At 33.6% G+C, this 21,340-nt stretch overlaps 1 protein-coding gene across 1 annotated transcript in view; it reads left to right on the top strand.

Annotated features, from left to right (window-relative positions):
- LOC118733352 (homeobox protein 5) overlaps window positions 1–21,340 on the top strand; it is a 90,631-nt gene that overhangs the window by 62,454 nt on the left and 6,837 nt on the right. The window contains exons 2-5 of the mRNA XM_036462721.1: window positions 10,523–10,659; window positions 14,436–15,561; window positions 15,867–15,987; window positions 20,975–21,236. Coding sequence (XP_036318614.1) covers window positions 10,523–10,659; window positions 14,436–15,561; window positions 15,867–15,987; window positions 20,975–21,236 — 1,646 coding nt within the window. The remainder of the gene's footprint in view (window positions 1–10,522; window positions 10,660–14,435; window positions 15,562–15,866; window positions 15,988–20,974; window positions 21,237–21,340) is intronic.

Below are 21,340 nucleotides of genomic sequence, written 5' to 3' on the forward strand. Positions count from 1 at the left end.
AAAAAAAAACAGGTTAAGCTTAAAAAATCTGCATAAAAATATTTCAACAAATTTTTCACCAGAATCGTAATGATGAGATTTTTTATGCAGTTTTTTTAGCATAGTTTAGATATGAAAAAACTCGTAACTTCTACAGTTTTGGTGTTTCCATTCTCAAATTTTTACAGCGTACTTAATAAAGTTTGACAACTATTCAGGTTGAAAAAAATAAAAATCAAATATGATGAAGTTAATAAAAAAAAAATAAAAAAAAATTCCATTTTTTAATGCACTTTTTTTTGATCTATCTACATTTTGATACCTTAACTGATTTTCTCCGACAAATAGTTTATTACCTGCAAAGAATTGAAAAAAGATATTTCTCGGTGAGTTCAAAATTTCGGGAATTTTTTTTCTAAATTTTCGAATATTATGACGAAATAAGAAAATAAATGTCTTCTTTTTTTCGATAAGGAATGTAAAAAAATATATTTCACCCCAAAAAAAAAATATTGAGGTGTAAATATCGTATGGAATAACCCATATGTAGAATATTTCTAAAAATAAGTATGTGGAAATTTCGACGACATTCACGGAAAAAATTTTAAAAGGACATTTTCAATACCTGTTATGCACAAAAAACTGTTGTACTTTTCAAGTCTATCGAATTTTTTATTTTATTTAGTGGCACTTTCTTTTTTACAAAAAATGTTTCCTATGTATTGGCCTCTCCTCAGTATTTGTGCGAAGAGGTCTCTAATAAAGCAACTCTATAGCGCACTGATTTTTTTAAATATTTTTTAATATATCGTATCTTTGAAATTTTAAAGTTCTTCTTCTAAAAATCCCGCCGTCAGAGAGAAATACTAAATACGAACTTTTATTATATTTCGCCCACAATTACGCGATTCATATGGAGTGTTCACATTTCGTTCCAAATTGTGTCTCAAAATGTCGACGTCTACATAAAAAAGGTGCTCAAAGAAGAACTGTCTGGAAACACCTGTAAAGTTTTGCGACGACTGCTTGAATGGAGCGCTCGCAGTTTGATGCTAAAAATATTTCAAAATTTTGACGTCTACATTTTGAGGCACAATTTGGAACGAAATGTGAACACACCAGCAAATTTTTTTGCGTGTAAAATCAACTGTCGCACGGTGTTTTTTTTTATGCTCCTCATACACACATACAAAATATAGGTTGGTTTTTCCAGTGCATAGCCGGATTTTGCAATACTGCATCGTGCACTTAAAACAACTGATATCATATATTTATTAAGGTTTCACCAGCAATTTAAATGGAAAATGATTTCTTATTTCCAAGCAAAATTCAAAAAATTTGAATAATTTTTTACTTAAATTGCTTTCGCGAAATTGGCTGTAAGTGTCAGTAACAAATTTTCAAAAAAAAATGGTAGCAAGCTTTATAAGTTGACGAATTTTTACACACATTATCTTTCACCAACCCTGAATTCAAAAAAAAGTTTGCCATATTTATTGTGAAAGCTCAGCTTTTTTATTGATTATACATACATATGTATACTCCTGCAAAAAAAGACAAATAAACTAACTTTATTATACTAATTTTTAATATCTATTTTCATTGCTAATGCAGTGTAAACGCAAATTTCATATATTTGCAAAATAATACGCAAAAAAAAATAGTTGCAATAAAAGCGTGGTTTTCTTAATTTTGCATAAATAGTAAATGTATAAAAAGTCAGCCGCAAAAACCGCGGTTAAGTAGTTGTACATACATATAACCAACACACTTTTCCAAGTACCCAGTACGGCATAGCTCAACCAATTACCTCAGAAAAAGTAATTTATGTAATTTGTGCTTATATAGCAACGAACTTCAAATTGATGTATAATAACCTAGCAGCCTCTTTGAGATAAATCAAATACTTACACTTTTGGTACCTTTGCAAATACATAATTAAATGTTAGTTGAAAAATCATCTAACTATGGGCAATTAACTATTTCAGCATTTAATACTAAGTAATTTAAAATTGGCTGAAAAGACATCTGCAAAATAATCATACTGACTTTGAAGTGCTTCCAAATGCATTTTAAAGTAATTGAAATCAAATTAAGAGTGGGACAATCGACTTGCTGCTTGCACACAATTCAAACTGAACATTTGAAAGCGCACTTGCTGTAGCTGAGCGTGCCGGAATGCCTGCTGTTACTTGTTAACTTCTAGAAGGTCCGGGCTCGAAGTCCAACAGAGACACCGTGTTACAATGATAATAAATTTGTTTTTTTTTTGTCTTGGAAATATGAAAAAGCATCTGTGAAGTGCTTTAAGCCAAATGCATTTTAAAGTAGTTGAAATCAAATGCAGAGTCGGATGATTGACTGCTTCCTAGGACATCGCCATGTTAAAGTTATACAGTTCGTTTCAAGGAATAAAATCAGATCTTCAATTAGTTGCGGTGGGTAAAAAACTTATCGATATTTAAACTAGTTTCCTTCCGTACTGGGTATGTTCGCACATACCTACATACATATGTACACATGTGTATACACTTGTGTGAACACAGCTGCACAGCAATGCAAACGAAGTCATATTCATTATTTTTGTGATTTTGTGGCCAGCAAGCAAAAAAAAAGCTAAAATAATGTTAACATAGGCGCAAAACAGACAATCAGAGCATACGAGTGAAAATTAAAGCTAAAAAACGTCTGCAGTCAGAGAGAGACGAAAGCGTTCAAATTTTAGAGGCCGTTCGTTTGGTATTGTGATCAGTGATCGGACTTCTACCACATTGTGGTAGATCTGCCACTTTTTGAGCTTCTACCACATCTACCACGCAGGGTTTGAAATCTGACACACATTTTCGCGTTTTTGAGTAGTTTTATTTTTGCTCGACATAATTTTCTTAATTTTAAGGGCAAAAATTGTCCAACGCTAAACACTAACAACAGGCAGAATGGGAGGATAAAATAAACTGTAAAAGAGTCAGTTTTCTAAATATTCAATTTTTCGACAGGAAACGTGCTTTTATTGTGTTAAATTGCAAAATATATGATTTATAAAAAGAATTAATAGCGAAAAGGTTAAAAAAGCGGCGATTTTTGTGACAGCATTAGCAAATTTCAGTGCATCTAAAGTTTCTAAAGCGTTGTTTCTGGAACGTGCCACATTTGTTCGCTACATCGTAATGTGAAAAAAAAGAAAAGCTGGCAGCACTCCGCAAGGTTGCAGAAATCTTTCAAAATATGTTCGAAAAATATCTTGATATGGAAGGAACTGCTTTACACTGTTAAGGAAAAAAATTGCCAAAACTCAACGCAATTTTTAGCAACGTCAATCTTGCACTTTATTATATTAAAATTAATTTTTCTTTTTAATTATAATTAAAAAGTTTGCAATTTAGGTGAACCCTTGCAGAATTTTTTTAATTTTTGTACAAATTTTGATCCAAAACCTAAGATCTATTACATTTTTTTGAAATCTACCACATTTTTTTCCAGATTCTACCACACAAATTTTTTGTTAAGTCCGATCACTGATTGTGATACTGCGTTGGCTCGTTGCACAGTTTGCATGTTTCATTGACCAGATAACTAACAAAGACAAATAGCGTTCAAATTGAGTGGCATGCGATGGACATGCGATAAAAACACAAAAATCGCATTTAATTTAAGTGAAAACAGATGTAATGCTTTTGAAAAGTGTATTAACTTCGAATTGTTTGTTTTTGATGTTATTGGGTTGACTTGATTAATCTTTGGATGTTCTATGTTATACCAAAACCCAGCGTACACGAAACCACATATTTTACAGTTTAATTGCAAAAATATAGAGTTAAGTCTCGTAAAAAAATTTTCAAACTTAATTTCCCAAAATTTTTATTTTTACATATTCATGTTTCTGGCATACGACGATGATATATATTTTTTAATTTGCTCCATCTCTCTGCTCCAGACAATTAACAATGGGGAAGGGCCCCCTATCCGTCTAATTGAAGTCCTCAGGCAGACTAAGGCTAACATAGCCGCCATACAAGAAATGCGATAAGCAAGGAAAGCCATAGCACCTTGCAATCTATTCAGTAACTGCCATTTAAGAGGAGAGTAACTACTGAACGAGGTTTCAGACATAGCCGCACCTTTTGGTGTGACTTCCTTTCAACTCACCACAGTCTCTCGAAAGATAAAAGTCTTTTGTAAGGTAATTGCCAATTCTGGCAACTAACTTGAAAACTCTTTACTGTCTTCCGAAAACCTAGTTGAAAGATCATAGCGTTATGCTGTTCGCTTTTAACTAAAACTTTTTTTACAGATTACATTATTTTTTTTCACAGTAAAAACTTTTAATTAAATCAATAAAAATAATATTAAAAATTAAACGAAATTTAAAAAAAATCATAAAACAATAAAATTGAAAATTTAAATTCATCTTTTTATTTGACGCAGAAACTAATTTACAAAAAGAAACACATTTTTCAAAAAAAAGAAGAAAATAATAAGAGAATAATTAAAAATTTAAAAAAACAACAAATATTTTTATTATTTAAAAAAATTAAAAAAAAAATTAAAAGAAATTTAAATTAAAAAAAGAAAAAGGTGAACTACAATGAAAGCAAAAAATAAAAAAGATTGAAAAAATTTAACGAAATGAGACAACATATACTTTTTCAAACAATAAAATCTAATAAACAAAAAATTAAAACAATTTAACCAAAGAAAAACAAATTAAATTAAAAAAAGAAAATGCAAGTAAATCAAGTCTCTGAAAGTTAAAATAAATTAAAAAAATATTTTTCTTTTTGAAAAAAGTAAAATCTAAAATCTAAAAGAAAATTAAAGTAAAAATATCAAATTTAAAAAAGAATAAAGAAAAAATTAATTAAAATTAAAAAATATATTATTCTTTTTAAAGCAATGGCATCTAAACATTAAAATAAATTTAAATTAAGAAAAACTATATGTTAAAAAAGAAAAAAAAATAAACAAAATAAGTTTCTAAAATTTAAATGATATTAAAAACACACATATTTAAAAACTCGAATGCTACGCCTGCGCTTTGCTCACTCGGTCGTTGCGCCTGTTGGAGCGATGTGAGCTAAATTATATTAAAGTGCTTTCTCTCAAAAAAGCTTTTCACGACGAGTGGTGAATGAGACTCAGACTTTTGTGCTAGAATAACAAAAGTATTTCGAATTATCTTGCGATCTAGCTTTCATTTGTATTGCGAAAGACCTTTTACTCTCTTAGCCATAATTTCCCTGTTAATCTGATGCTGGAGAAGATAATAAGAGCTACAGCAGTCGGTTCACTCAGGGTCTGGTGGTAAATCGGGACAAAACTGAGTACCTCCAATCATCTGACAAAGAGTCAATGAATACTCCCTTCGGCACTCGTGACACTGTTGACAGTTATAATTTTGAAAAAAAAAAAATATACATACATAGCTCTCGGTATTGCAAAAATCATATCTGATGCGTGCTCGAAAGCAAGGCTTTGCGGATGATTTATGGGTCTTAGCGCATTGACGATGAGCGGCTTCGCTGGCTCGGCCAAGTTGAATAAATAAAAACGATCCAAGTCGAAGAGGATCAGGATTCTGATATCAAAAAAAAGGAAGGCCTCCTCTGCGATGGAAAGTCGAGGTGGAGAAGGACTTGTGTTAAGAAACGACCCCCGTACTTAATTGGACTCGGCTAGATCGCTTAAGTGGCTACAGTGGCAATCAAGAAAAATATAAAAATTTTTTAGCGTCCAAATCAACAGCAAAAATAAAAATGAATATTAAAAAGTTAATAACAATAGAATTATAAATTCTCCATAATACTGTGATGACTATGACGAAGTCCATAGGCGCCATAAGAAGCAATGAACTCGAGGTTGCCGAAAACTGTGCATATGTACGTAGATATGTGTGTATCGTGCACATTTATATGGTACTTCAGCTATTTTTAGTGTATATTTTTGTTGTGTTTTTTCAGTATGTTATTGTTATTGCCGCTTGTTTTATACATATTGTGTCTAGTTTATTTTTATAGTGTCTTTCTCTGTACTTCAATTGCCTTTGCGGCTGCTGTGCGAACTCAAATTTGGCACGAAAATATATAAAAATATTAATTTTTAATTTTCCTCTTCATGCCCATGCACATACCAACACGCGCCTTCGTCGACGAGCCACCCACTGAACTTGGCCGCAGCACGCGGTACTTCAACCCTGCTTACATTCATAGATATTTTTATATGCAGATAGTACATTTACATATGTAGACAAGTATGTATGTAAGTACAACATACAAAATTCCACCGGAAAAAAATTTGTCCGTTTCGCTTTTTGCTCTGCAATTTTTATTTTCATGTTTACAGTAATTGAGTGTGAATGTCGACACGCCCACTCAGTGGCTGGCACTTTTGACTTGCAACAATTTTGAGTAAGTGCACATGCGGTAGGTCTCTGTGTGTGTGTGTTTATGTTGTTGTTTTTGTGTGGATGTGCATGTGCGCATCTCAGACATGTTATGACGGACGGACGTTACGCGGCGCGGTAAAATGTTGCATTCATTTGCATGCGGAAAATTGTGACACGATGTGAGGTGTTGCATGCCACCGGCTACATACCGCTATGCAAATAAATATATAAATACGGTACAATTAAATGTATGCCATTGACATGCTACATCAATGTGCACGCTTGCCATAAATTTGCATTAAAAAAAAAAACTAGAAAGTTTACACCTGCAACAAAAACAGCTGGCGGGTAGTAAAGCGAGCGCGAAAAATTTCATGAACTTTACAACACCAAATTCAATTACACGCTTGTAAACTATATAGTACTACCAACAACAACAAAATACTTAACATTCATGTATACAGTTGTATATTTATTAGACTGCCTCACCAACCATAAAAAAAACTCGGTTCTGCTTCGAAAGCGAATTATAGATTTATTTTATAAGTCCCAGCCAAATATTGTAAGTCGGCGTAATTCAGCGCAGTTCGTAAGATGTATCACGTTCAACATACAATAAAAATTGAATATGAAAACTTAATAAATGGGAATGGGAAAATAAAGCACTCTTAAACATCAAAACATTTGAAAAAAAAATATGGAATTTGACATAAGGGGCAATTCTCTTTGCAATTATTAAAATTTCGTTCGTTTGGTATCCCTCTTCGGAAATTCGGCAAAGTTATAACTTAACCCTCTAAAAAATATGACATATTTTTATCCAGGTCGTAAGCTATTTTTAAGCCGAGATTACTCTCACTCATTTAACTTATTAACTAACTAGGTTTTTTTATGAAAAAGATGGCAACTCTCTTAATGTTAATCCAGGTTATAACCTACATATAAGTGTGCTAAATTTGAATGAAATATATTCAATAGAGTGAAAAAGCAGCAAACATGCTCGCTAACTCACTCACTCACAAATTTTCACATGTATAACACAGTTAGCGACAAAAGTCTACGTACAGAGAATCTTTCGGAATGAATGCAGAGTTTTTTATGCAAAATTTTGTTTCGGTACTGTTTTTTTATTAAGTTTTCTAGAAAGATTTTGTGTATGCAGTTTTGAGGCGAATTAAACGCGCTTTTTTAACAAATTGAAACTTGCACTTTTTTTATCAAGAAAACTGAATACTTAAAATCTTTCTAGAAAATTTAACTAAAAAGTTGCAAGTTTGTATGGAATTTTATTGAATTTTCCTGAGTTATGTGCATAGTTTAGAAGTTTTATTTTTATGATTTTTGTTGTAGTAGGAACCATATTTTTAAAAATATTAGCGAAAAAATTTTATAAAAACTTTTTTTTTGCAAAATGTTGTGAAAAACAACAATAATATACATTTGATACATGTAAGTTATAGCTTCTATTTTGGAAATCATCATATCTTCTCATCAGACTTCTTCATCGAGTTCACTAGTTGTTTTTCCAAAAAAAAAATGCATTTAGAAAGATCTCAAGTTCAAGATAAATAAATAATATAAAAAAAAACTTTTTAATATACAACGCTTTTATAAATGGACTAAAAAGTAGAAAATAATATTTCTCAGTCCCATAGAATTTGTTTTGATAACTTTTGATTTTGAAATTTTAGCAAAAGTCATTATAAACAATCTATGAAATTGAAAATGGAAAACGTGGAGCGCATGCAATACAAAGCATTCGATTTAATTGACAATAGGCAAACTACATAACGTAGACCTAAAATTTCTACAGCGAAAGTAGAACTTTGAAATCGATTTTAAGCGGTCGTTATTCATATACCCACATACATACATTCATATATTACTTTTCATATCAATTCAAGTGTATTACATGCGCCCCACGCTTTTCATTTTCAATTTCATAGATTGTTTATAATGACTTTTGCTAAAATTTCAAAATCAAAAGTTATCAAAACAAATTCTATGGGACTGAGAAATATTATTTTCTACTTTTTAGTCCATTTATAAAAGCGTTGTATATTAAAAAGTTTTTTTATATTATTTATTTTCTACTTTTTAATCCTGTCTGAATAAAATTTTGCAATAGATATTAAAATAATTCAACGATATTAATAGAAAGGTGCACACACATGCATTTACATATGTATGTACATACAAACGAGCACCAATTAATTTTATTTAAAGAAATGGCGTGTCGTCTATTTCCGCTGTAGCAAACGTAGTATATAGGGCGACATCTAGATGTCATCTACCTCGCCCTATTCACTACAGATGTCGCCCTATGCACTATGCTTTTTTATAGGAACTTTTCAAAGCAAAGGTTTTATGGTGTCGGACACACAACATTGAAAGTTTCTGGATCCACAACATTGAAAGTTTCTGGACACACAACATTGCAAGTTGATAAAAGCGTTGTAATGTAAAATTGTTGAATATAATTTAAGATTTTTTGAAAATTGGAGCGGCTCATTTAATAGTAGTTCATAATTTTGACACATGCTTCATGAATAAGATTTGTGGAAATAATGTCTGAACTTACTTTTATTTACAAAGAATCGATCGAATGTATTTAGTAATTTCTTCGCATAACATCCATGGGATATATCTCACGATTCCGTGGTTGTCGAACTTTCGGTTTTTTGTGATGAAAGGGTTTTGCTTTTATGCATGAGGCCAGCATTTTTTTCACGGGCATCCTAATATTTGCAATATATTATATAGTATGTTTGTATAAAGGTACAAAACTCATATGAAAGCAAAATAGAAAATTCGTTAAGGAAATATGCAAGAAAAAATACAGATGTACAATTTTCAATTATTACACGCTGTTGCATGCAGCATTCATTTATTTGCAAATAATATTTTCACGCTCCTGATTGGGACGTATGCATACGATTTTGTAGTTACTACATATTTACACAATTTTTTCATCACCTTATTGATAAATACAAAGTTACACTCAATTAAAATCTGTGAATTTAAATCATTGTTTGAAAATCGTTTGACTGTAAATTGCAAAATGATTATAGGCATTTATCATGAAAGCGCTAATTTCTAGGCCAAACAGTCGTAAATTCTGCGGCTGATTTAGTAGTTCTTATAAAAAGCTGAAAGGATGAAAATTAAAAGCACAAAAACCATTTTGTGGTTAAAACTTATTTTCCACAAATATTCATTTAAATCAATATAGTAACTAACATATATATACATTTATTTACTGAGTTATAAAGCTAATAACTGATTATTAATTAATTAGCCAATCAATTTTGATGGAATGGATTTTTTTCATATGGATAAAAGAAAAAATTCGTATTTACTGCAATTCAAGGCAAAATTAAATTATCGCTACATTTTATTATGAATGGCTGAGTATGGAAAGTGAATGAAGGCCCGTTAATTGCCAATGTGACTGTACTGGATGAATGGTTTAGAAGGCTTTTGGAATCAAAATTCTTCTGAGGCTAACAAAATTACTAATTCTTTAACTCATATGTTTATATAAACAAACACCCTCGGAGGGGGAGAGTATCGAATACATTCTAGTCAAAAAACAGCTCCTATGTATAAGAAGAAGTCGATTTACAAGCATATGTATGCACATTAGGGTGGTCCAAAAAGAATGAAGTCGGAATTTTAAAGCTCTCGCCCCCTAGAATTGTTCTATATCAAAAAAGTATACCCCTATTTTTTATTTAAGAATAAAAAATAAGGGTATATTTTTGGTATAGAAGAATCCTAGGGGGTGAGAGCATAAAAATTCCGACTTTACTTTTTCACATGCATTTTTGGACCACCCTGATGCACATGCTATACCGGTTTACTAAACACATAAACTGAGGCGACCTACACACTTGAGCGAAAGGCTTTACTCAACTTAAAATATTTTGCACAAATATACCAGGTAGAAGAAAAATAGCTAGGGAAAATTTTCTAAGTAGATAAATTAATAAAAAAAAAAACAGATAGGTCTCAGTCTAACGTTTAATACTAGTGGTGTGCAATATTTTTATTTTAATTGGCATTTGCCTGCCACCATAAAAGTTCTATTACAATATTAAACTTTATATTTTGTCTTTGCACTAAGGATCTTTTTTGATATAATTTTTTTTATTTTTCCAGTTGCAGCTGAATACTCCCGGAGTAAATGGCTGCCATTTAATGTCTACCTCACCCACGCACACATACGAAGTGCAAGAAGACATCGATGCGGCGCTATTGATTAGTCACTCGGTAGCATCTCAAGAGGCAAACATTCGGTAAGTAAATATTTTGTAAGGAAATCTAATTTTTATTGTTTGCGACTAAATACACGGATATGGTGTCAAGAAAACGCCATTTGTTAAAATGCAATGCTTACACTAGTTACCCTAGTCAATATAGTGTTTATTAGAGTCAATTCAGGGGGAAAGTGAAGAGCTCTTCCGATCACATAACTTAGTCATCAAACTCATCATAATAATTATGTTTATTAAGCACATTTACAAAAATATGTTTTTCCGGTTTAGAGTTCATTCCACCAAGCCTTAACTGCAGTTAACACCTATTGGAATAATTAGATTATTACTCGAAGGAGGTAATTGCTTATATTAAGTAGAAACAGTCAAAGGCAAGAAAGCAAAAATTAAGAAATAAACTTTTCTGATCCCCAATATTAAAGTTCTTTGAATTTACCTGAGCTCTTAACTGCCGTTAAGCTCTTGGTGGAAATGGGCTATTAGTCTGATCTCTGTTTGAGGAAACGCATCCAGCGGTTCAATTGCTATCCTTGTAAAGAATTGTTTTGGTGTTGCCAAATAAATCTGTTCAAGGCAAACTTTGCTAGTACCAGTACAATCTAAATGATTCAACATTTTTCAACTTACAAACCTATCTAGTGACGACAGGGTAGGTATCTACACCTAGGTAAAGTTTAGTTTTTATACACAGTAGTTCCAATAATTTATCATTAACAGGACATTTTTTGTACTGCCAATAAAACCTAAATAAACGAACTTAGACGGAATTAGGGAGTTGCATGGAAAATTTCCAATAAGACATCAAAGCATGTATATTATGGCGGGTCAATTTGTATGGGAGACTTTTTCGACTATGCGCGTATGGCACAGAAGGATTCTACGTTAAATATTAAGCAAATTTGTCGAAAAAACCATGGGCATAAAATTAATTTAGAACTATAGAAAAGTCTCTCTTCTGTATACGATTATCAAGTTTTTATAAGCAGTTTTTTTTACAATACATTCCAAATAAGTCAACAGTAAAAACAAATATTTTTAGAGCGAGCTTTCTAAATGTGAACCAAATCGGACTATAAATACGGGTTTTCCAAATATCTCGACTCCTGCGCCGCCTATCGGATTAACTCATCTTTCGTATTGCATTATCATCGGGTTCTGAGCCGACTGTGAAGTTTCAATTCTCTAGGTCACCGGGAAGTTGGTCAAAAATTGATTGCAACATTTGCCCCTAACAAACATACTTACATACATACATACGTACATACAGAGCAAATAGTAAATTCTGAGTGAATATACTTTAGAAGAATGTATCTAATATTTCTCTGAAATAATTCGTTGCATTTTTTCAATAAAAATTAAATTTAAATTGCGCACTAAGCGCCAAGCTAAGTTGCCAAAAACCATAAAATAGCCATCAAAATGCCGCAAGTATGCCTCGCCTCAATTTTATAGACGAAAGTGTGTCTGGCAAGTTAATATTAACATTTGTGGCTGTTGAAAGCAAAAAATTTATACAAGTTCGAATATATGTTGCTATATTAAGAGACTAACAACAATTTAGTGTAATTACTTAATTAAAATTGTTATTTGACATAAAATTTTTAATGTATGTACTATATCCTCTTGGTGGGCAAATGCGCGTGTTCATTGCAAAACCGGACATTTAAACTATTGTACAATTAATGATATGTACCTGATTTTTGTACTCTAACTATTCAATGTTAGCGAATACAAAAATTGTTTAAAACATTCTCAACTTAATTTATTTAATTGTCAAATTTTTCATATCTAATCAACTTGTACCTGTTTGAAATATTTAACCGATTATATTTATGTGCACACATATCGCACACCCTCTTCAAAATGAGCACAACTCACAAAAAATTCATTTTCGAATTGTTAACCAAAAAAATGTTGTCAGATTTTAATTACAATTTAAATTAACGATAAAATAGGCAAAATATAGGCTGTAAGTTAAGATAATGTTATTGCTTTCGAAAAGTTTACTTTAAGGTCGTAGAGTGACCGGCGGAGTTTAATCCTGACTATAAATAATTAATTAGAACATGTAATATTTCGATTTATTTAAAAAAAATATTATAAGAGGGTTGCCACCTGCTCAAATTGTTCAAATCTTTTTAAGAAATTAAATCAAATATATTCATACTGGTATCTAACGAGAAAGATTTCAGAAAGTTTTTTTTTTCAAAAATATATATTTTTTTAAAATTTCAAAATCAATTTATTTAACAAATCAAAATGAAATTTTTAGCTTTAAAAAAACTGTATTTCAAAATTATTTTTTGAAAAAGGTTCCCAACTGTTTAGAAGTTCAAAGTGAATTTAATTAACAAGTTAGATTAAAAATTTTAACATAGGTATCAAAGGAGATATTTTAGAAAGCTTCGTTTTGAATATATTTCTGAAGAAGGTGGTTGCCACCTGTTCGAGGTTTAGATATTGAAAATAAATTTAATTAAAAAATTAAATTAAATATTTTTATGTGATTGACATATTAAGAAAAATAGCTCAATAAAAAATATATCCCTATGTGCCCTCCTTGGTCGATATATTTCGGAAACCGGCATTTATGATCTGATATAGGTTATACGAGTATTTTTTCCGATAGATAGCGCATAATTCGATATATTTGGGAAACCCGTATTTATGGTCCGATTTGTAAGTTAAAAACAGTTTGTAGAAATTAAAATTACGTAGAGTTACATTGATAAAATTTTATGGATATGCCGTACACACATAAAAGGTAGTAAAGACTTAATTACAGCCAGCATTATAATAATTGGTCGGCCGCTGTGGTGTAGTGGTAAGCAGTGTGCGCTTTCACTCATCAGCACCCAGGTTCAAGCCCTGGTCAAAGCAACATCGCAAAAATATAGAAAAAGGTTTTTTCTTAACAGCGGTCGTCCCTCGGCAGGCAATGGCAAACCTCCGAGTGTATTTCTGCCATGAAAAACAGCTTCTCATAAAAATACAATCGCCGTTCGGAGTCGGCGTAAAACTGTAGGTCCCTCGCCTTTGTGCAATGACATCAAGCCGCACGCCAAAAATCGGGGGAGAAGCTCGGCCAAACACTAACATATGTGTAAGCGCCAATTATTATTATTATAATAATTGGTTAGTTGATTTTAGAAAAGCAGTGCATTTTTTATTTGTCTTAATCTAATAGAGAGAGAGTTCCAAAGACGTATAGAAAACACCAGAAATTGACGTCCAGAGAAAAGGGTGCGATGTTTGATATGCACAAAAAATCACAAAAAAATTTGTCATTCGCCCATAGTAAAGCCATTGAAACCAAAAGTAAAAAAGCGAACCGGTTCGGGGAAAATGGAATTCATGATAAGGCTGAATGTAAAACTTTGATTCTGGGATATATAAAGACAACTAACGACCCCGTAAATTTATAGGATTATCATATGATCGCAACAGTCAGATATAAACTAAAAAAAAATATCCGGAAGTATATTACCCACAATCATCTGTTAAATCCTTTCCAAATTTTGCTTTATATTAATTTGTTTTTATTCAAGACAGTAATTTAATTTACACTTTTTGCTCTCATTTGCTACATTTGCGGACATTTTGCCGTCACCTAATCACTTTCATCGGCCAAACGCCTAATATAACCACCACAACACCGGCATAACCACCCAATGTCATTGCGCTTCATGCAAACAAACTAACTTCAATGCATTTCGCATCACATCACGAACATGCAACATTAACCTGCCACACGCGCTACATTTCGCTCATCATTTTCCAACTTCACCAAAGCGCAGCAAAGAAAATGGTTTTATGCCACCAACCACAGCTACTATATCAGCTAACAACAATACTAAAGTGTGCGACAACATTCTTTCACAGCAATCACCAGATTTGATACAAAAACAACAGCGAGACTCCACGGCAGGTGATCTTCAACTCGAGACAGCGGCGACATTTCAGTTCACATCGCCAACTGCAACGTTTAAGCGTAAAAAGCAACAACAACAACAACAGTTGCAACATCAACAAATTGAATACCAACTACGCCATAACAACAATAACTGTTTCAGCACTCAAACAGTAGTAGCAACATTAATTAATAATTCGCTACATACAGAACAACAACAACAACAAAAACAACGAGATTCAAAATCACCTTCCCGTAACAGCATTGGCGGCAATAACTTGCAACATGCAGCTACGGTGAGCACATCGATTTTGGGGAATGGTGGCGGTCCGACGACAACAACAACAATAACAAAAGAAACGCAAAAAGCAAAAACAACGATTGTTGACAGCATTCTAGGACTTGCCACAGGTGCTAGCAGTGTTGGCGCTGCTGGTGCTGCTGTTAGACACATTGAAAGTAGTACAACAACCACACGCTCGCCACGCAATCGCACTTTGCCACGAGTTGCCACAACAACAACAACGCCGCGTGCTGCTTATGCCGCTGACAGTGTCGATTTAGTGGGCAGCCACACAAGCAAAGCTTCGCCAGTGGTGGTGGTTGCAAATTCACAACAGAACGGACACGACAAGCGACAACGCGCCACAATCAAGGTGAAGCAGGCACAACGTCAATATCAACAACAACAACAAGAGAAAACACTACAACAACAAGCGCTGCCAAAGAGAATGCCCAAAGGTGCTGCTGTTACTGGCAGTGCAAGTGCAAGTGCAAGTGCAAGTGCGAGTGCGAGTGCGAGTGGCAATAGCAGCAATCACAGCAATAATAATAACAACAACAACACACTATACAAAGGTAACAACGATTTCATGGATAGCCTGGGTGCGCATTTGGAGTTGGTGGGTTGGCGCAAGAAATGCCTTTATGGACTGCTCGTACTGCTGATGCTGCTCATCATCACCAATTTGGTGTTGACGCTGTGGATACTGAAGGTGATGGAATTCACGACGGTGAGTGTGGCACACAAGTATACAAATGTATACATATATTTTGTACATTTTACAACAACCAAAATTCACTTATTGTACAGTGCAGTGGTTTGTTTGTTGTCAGCAGGTCGAGGTTTGCAACTTTTCATGGCAGTAGAAACGACCAGTTGACATCACTCATACGCCGCGGTCACCTTTATACATATTTTACATAGCTACATACATACATACGTACATACATACATACATATATGGCATACGCCTCATTACCTAGCTCAATTGTTGTTAATTGACCTTCAATGGTTTTTGTCTTATCATCATTGCAGGATGGCATGGGGCACCTGAAGATAGTGCCAGGCGGCATACAACTCACCGGTCAAGCGCTCATAATGGACATGCTGCGCGCATCGACAATACGCTCTAGGCACGGGCAACCAATTGCGATAGGTGAGTACAGGCGATAAAGCAAGCAATGTGCTACAGGGTGATAAATGTACCAATAATCACATAAATGGTGTTTGTAAATAAGTATCTGTACATATATATATATATATATATATATGCATGTGCACAGTGGCGTAGCCAGTATTTCGGGAAAGGGGCGCTGATTAACAATTTTCACCGATAATCTAAAGGATTAGCAATTCTTAGTGCTATGTATTTTTTGTCCACTCGCGTATTCCTTTTTTCTCTGGTTTTTGAACTCTGCCAGTTGTACGGGGAAATTTTGTTAAGAGAATATATTCCCTGATTTAGTTAAAAAGCCTGCTAACACTAGTATTTTTAGACCGTCTAAATTCGGCTTTCTAAGGGCGGAAGAGGGAAGGTAGTAGAATTTTATCTCAGCAATTCCAGGTCACGAAAATTGCGGTATGACTTGGGTCTGATTCCCACAGCAGTGTTGCCGTTGTGCGATTAAAGTCGCAACTTGCAGCCCAATTCTGAGATAAGGCGTTCTTCAGCCATTTTTTGAGATAGGGCGTTTTCAAATCGGCGGCCAACAAATGGCATTATGCAGTAATATATCGACTGCTGAGTAAAAGGTCTATCAATCTCGGCAGCCAATACAAAAATACTCTATCTCAGAAAACTTTTCAAGGAAGCCCTATTTCAGAATTTGGTTGAAGAACATTTTACCACCAGTTCATATACCATTGCGACTTTGTGAGTCATTTGAGTCAGTGACTTACATAATCGTGGTGCAATGGTCTGTTTTCCAGCATTATTTTCTCTTGGAAAATTTTTTACCAAAGCATGCATAATCCAATAACTGATGATCCCAAATATTAATAAAAATGTATTCGTCATTAATCTACCATAAAGAAAGTTATAAATTAGAAGGATAAACTCAAGAGTAAATAATAGTAGTTTATTGACGAAGGAGAGATACATCAATCCCCTTGGCTCCGCAACTGTATGTACAAATGTATATGTGAGCTCTTATTTGTATGTGGATGATATGCAAATTTGCGTTTGCTTGTGATTTGCAGCAATTTGTATGCCGCCAGCATGACAAATAATCGCACAAATATGTATGTAAACATATACATATGTGTGTACATATGTATGTAAGTATGCATATGAATAAATCTGCATAAATATTTGTAAACATTTAGTCGGATAATGTTTGTCTGATAACGTCACGGCAAGATAAGATATTTACGCACGTAATTTATTATGGTGATGTCCCTATTAATATTCATTTTGCATAAATTTCCAAATGTTGAGACTATGCTGCTAAATGCCTATTGCCAAAACATATTCATTTGATTACGATGCTTTAAATAGAATTTTGTTACTAGGTAATAATTGCATTCATGAAAAACGTACATACATACATACAGACTTATAGCAGCACCTATGTGGGAAGTTTTCTGTGGCCTTAATTGTTTGTCATCGTTTGATTTATTTGCTTTGTATTATTCATTATATCAAGTCATCGAGTAATATATGACACATATGTACATATGTACATACGTACATACTTATTATGCACTCTTTAAACTTTAGAAACTTCCTATTTTAAATAGTTAGCAAGTAATTTAAAACTTTTTTAAGGCAAGCTTTTATTAGTGGTTAATAAAGAAAATCGACCCCCGCATCACCTGGCGGCAAATTTTTTGTTAAGTTATTTCTTTCTATTTAAGACATACTAAGTGTACCAGTTACTGTTGAAAAACGACCGTTTTTTTCGTTTTTTAAGACCTTTGGATAACCCAAAAAATTCGATAACTCGACCAATTTCGATAACTGCGCGTTTCGAGGGCTTGATCCATTTCGATAACTCTAAAATGTATATCGACATAAATCGATAAACTTCGGATATCCATCTCTATAAATTACGATAATTCGATTAATTTTGATAGCTCTATATCGACTAATTTCGATAACTCATTACTGTGTGGTAAATCGATGGTGTCTAGTTATAAGATGTAGCAAATTTCTTAATTTCTTCCTTGATAGTGGCGATTTTAATTAAGGTGCGTTAACAATCATTCTACGAGTGTTCGATTGGAATATTTGTAGCATTTCAATACTTATTTTAGTTTGCTGCGGTGCCCCACAGCTGAATACCGTAGGTCCATATCGTTGATAGTTGGGAGTTTTGGGCGGAGGTTCGGGCAAAAATTTTTTTTTTAGTTTCACTTTTATTTTGACGTATTTTGATTAAAACAAACATACTGATAAAAATAAAATATATCACACAAACAGCAAAAAATATAATCGTTAATTGCATGAGGCTATTGCCTGAAAATTTTAAAATGCGCTTAGTGGCATTGTGCTACTATGATAGCACGGCCGAGTAATCATAGTCAACTTATGTACAGTAGTCGAACAAATTATAGCCGCACCAAATTTTCATAATTCTTAAAATGTTGTTTTTGCTTTTACTTAATTTTGTTTATTTTTCTGTAGTTCATTATTTAAAAACATCCGTATAAATACAAGTTTAAAGGCAGTGTCACACGATTGGATATTTCCCAAAATTTGGTGCAAATCGTATCCCAATTGTTTGAACACCCAAAATATTTTTAATTTTTATCCCAATCACGAAAATTAATTTGTTGAAATTTTTCAATATAACATCGCCGTATTGTACCAATCTTTTGAATACAAAAAAAAAATTTTACCATTTTTTTATTTACCAATACACATAAAAAATGTACAAATCTGTACAAATCGAGTGACACTGCCTTACAAATTTATGCAATTAAAAAAAAAATCAACAAATTTTTGTTAAAATTTCAAGTTTTTTAATTAAATTCTGAGTATGCAGTTTTGTAGCCCATTGAATTCTAGTAGAATAAGGTACAACCCACCAAACAATTTGTGTTGCCGGTAATAAGAAAACGTGTCGCCCTCGGAAACAAATTTATTGCCGGTAATATTGCCATCGAATCGATTTCCTATTACTGGTCGCTCTAAAACGTCCGCCGAAGGCAACTCGCCTGGGCGAGTCGTTTTCTTATTACCTGAATGAGTCCTTTTCTTATCGCTTCAGGCGATATTTGGAATAACTTTATTCTTTTTAATACCTCATTTATTTTTTTGTATACCAAATTGCAACTTACAATCGGAATTAATTCATTTTCTCGCTGTGAGACTTCCTATTTTTTCAATCTTGTCCTTGGGCATAATTTAGACGCTTTTGGCCAATACTATTGACGCCATATTCATAAGTTTCGGAATTTTTGAGAACTTTTTTATTCAAAATTGACATGAACGAAGTGATGTTGCCGATTTGTCACCACAGCAATAAATCGGTGAGTCGCCAATTTGTTGCCATTGACGATTGTTGCCTATTTCTCATGTTTTGCATGGTGGGAAGTTTCGAACGGATAAAAATTACGATTGATTTTTAAAAATTTTTAAAAAGGTTCGAAATTTGTACGAAAGTTTGTTGAATTTTTTTTTTTAATATTGCACAATTTTTGAAACTTGCGCGGGTTATGTTAAAGAATGAACTACATTTTTATAAAAAAAAAATAACAAAAATTCAATAACAACAAAAAAATACGTTAAAACTTGGTTCGGCTATAATTTTTTGACCTCCGTATCAATTTTTGGATCGGAACACCTACAACCGCACCAAATGGACGAATATTTTAAATTAAAAAAGTAACCCCCCACCAGAAGCGGAATATTTCATTTGTACGAAAACATGACCATGAAAAAAAAAGCGCAAAAAATAGGAAATTGTGATAGTGCAAGAAAAATTTTATAACTTACCAAGAAATAAATCTTTTTGCACTCAACGCAATGCAAAGATTAAAATAGGTACATATGTACTTATGTGTGTATGTTTGCGAAGAAGAAGAAGAAGAAGAAAGACGGTGCTGTCGACCGCAACGCACGAATAAATTTTCTAACAACTAAATATGTATTTTCTGGTATGTGTGTCACCACTAAAGATGTATGTAGATATGTATGTGAGTATGTCTACGCGATGACTGCGATGCACAATTACAGATAATAGTAGAGAAAGACAGATGGGATTTTTACCTAATGACAACGTTAAGGTATGAAAAGTCGACGGCGGTAAACCAAACGGTGGAACCTCAACGCAGATAAAATGGACAGATGAAATGGGTGGGGGGCGGCAATTTCAGCTGAGTGGCTTGACAGCGTGCCGTAGTACATTGCTACATCGTTTTACTACACGTTCGCTAGTCGGGCAGTTGTGTTCGTAGTTAGTAGTAGCAAAAAGGTGAAGTAAATTTCGTACGCTCTGTGCGCTGGCAAAGTCGTCGACGCCTTGGTTGACTGGCTGCGTGGCCGTGAGTTGCGCTGAAACGTGCGAGCAAAAATTTTATTTCCGTTTCCGCTATCATGTCACACTAATCTTGCGGTCTGGTCTGCACGCTTATTTGTAAGAAAGTAGATATCATACTTATTTTGCGCTATTTTTTTTTTTTTTTTTTTTGAAGAGTATGTTTCTGGCATTGTGCGCAGAACAGATTGGCATTCAGCCTGATAGTATAACATTTGTTATTTGGTGGTTTTGGGTCGCAATGCGTACGTGCATCCACTCGCCTTTTATTTATTGCTATTTATATTACACAAATTTAGTTGACATTTGTATATTTGCTGTTCGCACTATCTAAACTTACAAATCTTATTCATATTTATACATATATTTTCGGTGCACCCGGATGGATGTCATCATCTATGCCGTAATTCACATTGACTACCGAAACTGAAACTGAAACCAAAATCAACCAACGAACATCGAATCGCCGATCAAACAACAACTAATCAAAAACAAACAAAAACTATGCGGCAACAAACGTCAAACATCGACAACATATTCCCCCACACCTACAACCCAAATGGGATTTGTCGCGACAACTCCGACCGTTTCTGCTGCTGCTGCTGCTGTGGTTACCAAATTCGCTGCGCGCCTCACCTTGCGGCAACCAAATATCATCAACAGAATCATCACGTAATTTTTCAATCAATACACGTGACGCGAATGGCATGCTGGAGAATCATTTATTTCTTGGGCACGATAAGCTCGAGTGCATAGCGAAGGAAATTCGCATCAATGATACCAATGGACGAAATTTATTTTCTGTAAATCAAAATGAAGTCACAATCGGTGCACACGCGTTGCGAATTGACGGTGAAGGTGGCGCCATATTTCGGGAATCCATACAAACGCCACATATACGCGCCGAACCGGCGCGCGAGCTGAGGTGAGTAGATATGCGGAGCAGGGGGAAACTTTGAGAAATTAAAAAAAAAGAAAATCTATCAGGGAATGTAGCTGCAACTGGTCAGATTTTTAAGTTTTTTCAGG

This window comes from Rhagoletis pomonella, unplaced genomic scaffold, assembly GCF_013731165.1.
Source record: "Rhagoletis pomonella isolate Grant_MI unplaced genomic scaffold, Rhpom_1.0 Rhpom_scaffold_00002, whole genome shotgun sequence".
Taxonomy (NCBI): Eukaryota; Metazoa; Arthropoda; class Insecta; order Diptera; family Tephritidae; genus Rhagoletis; species Rhagoletis pomonella.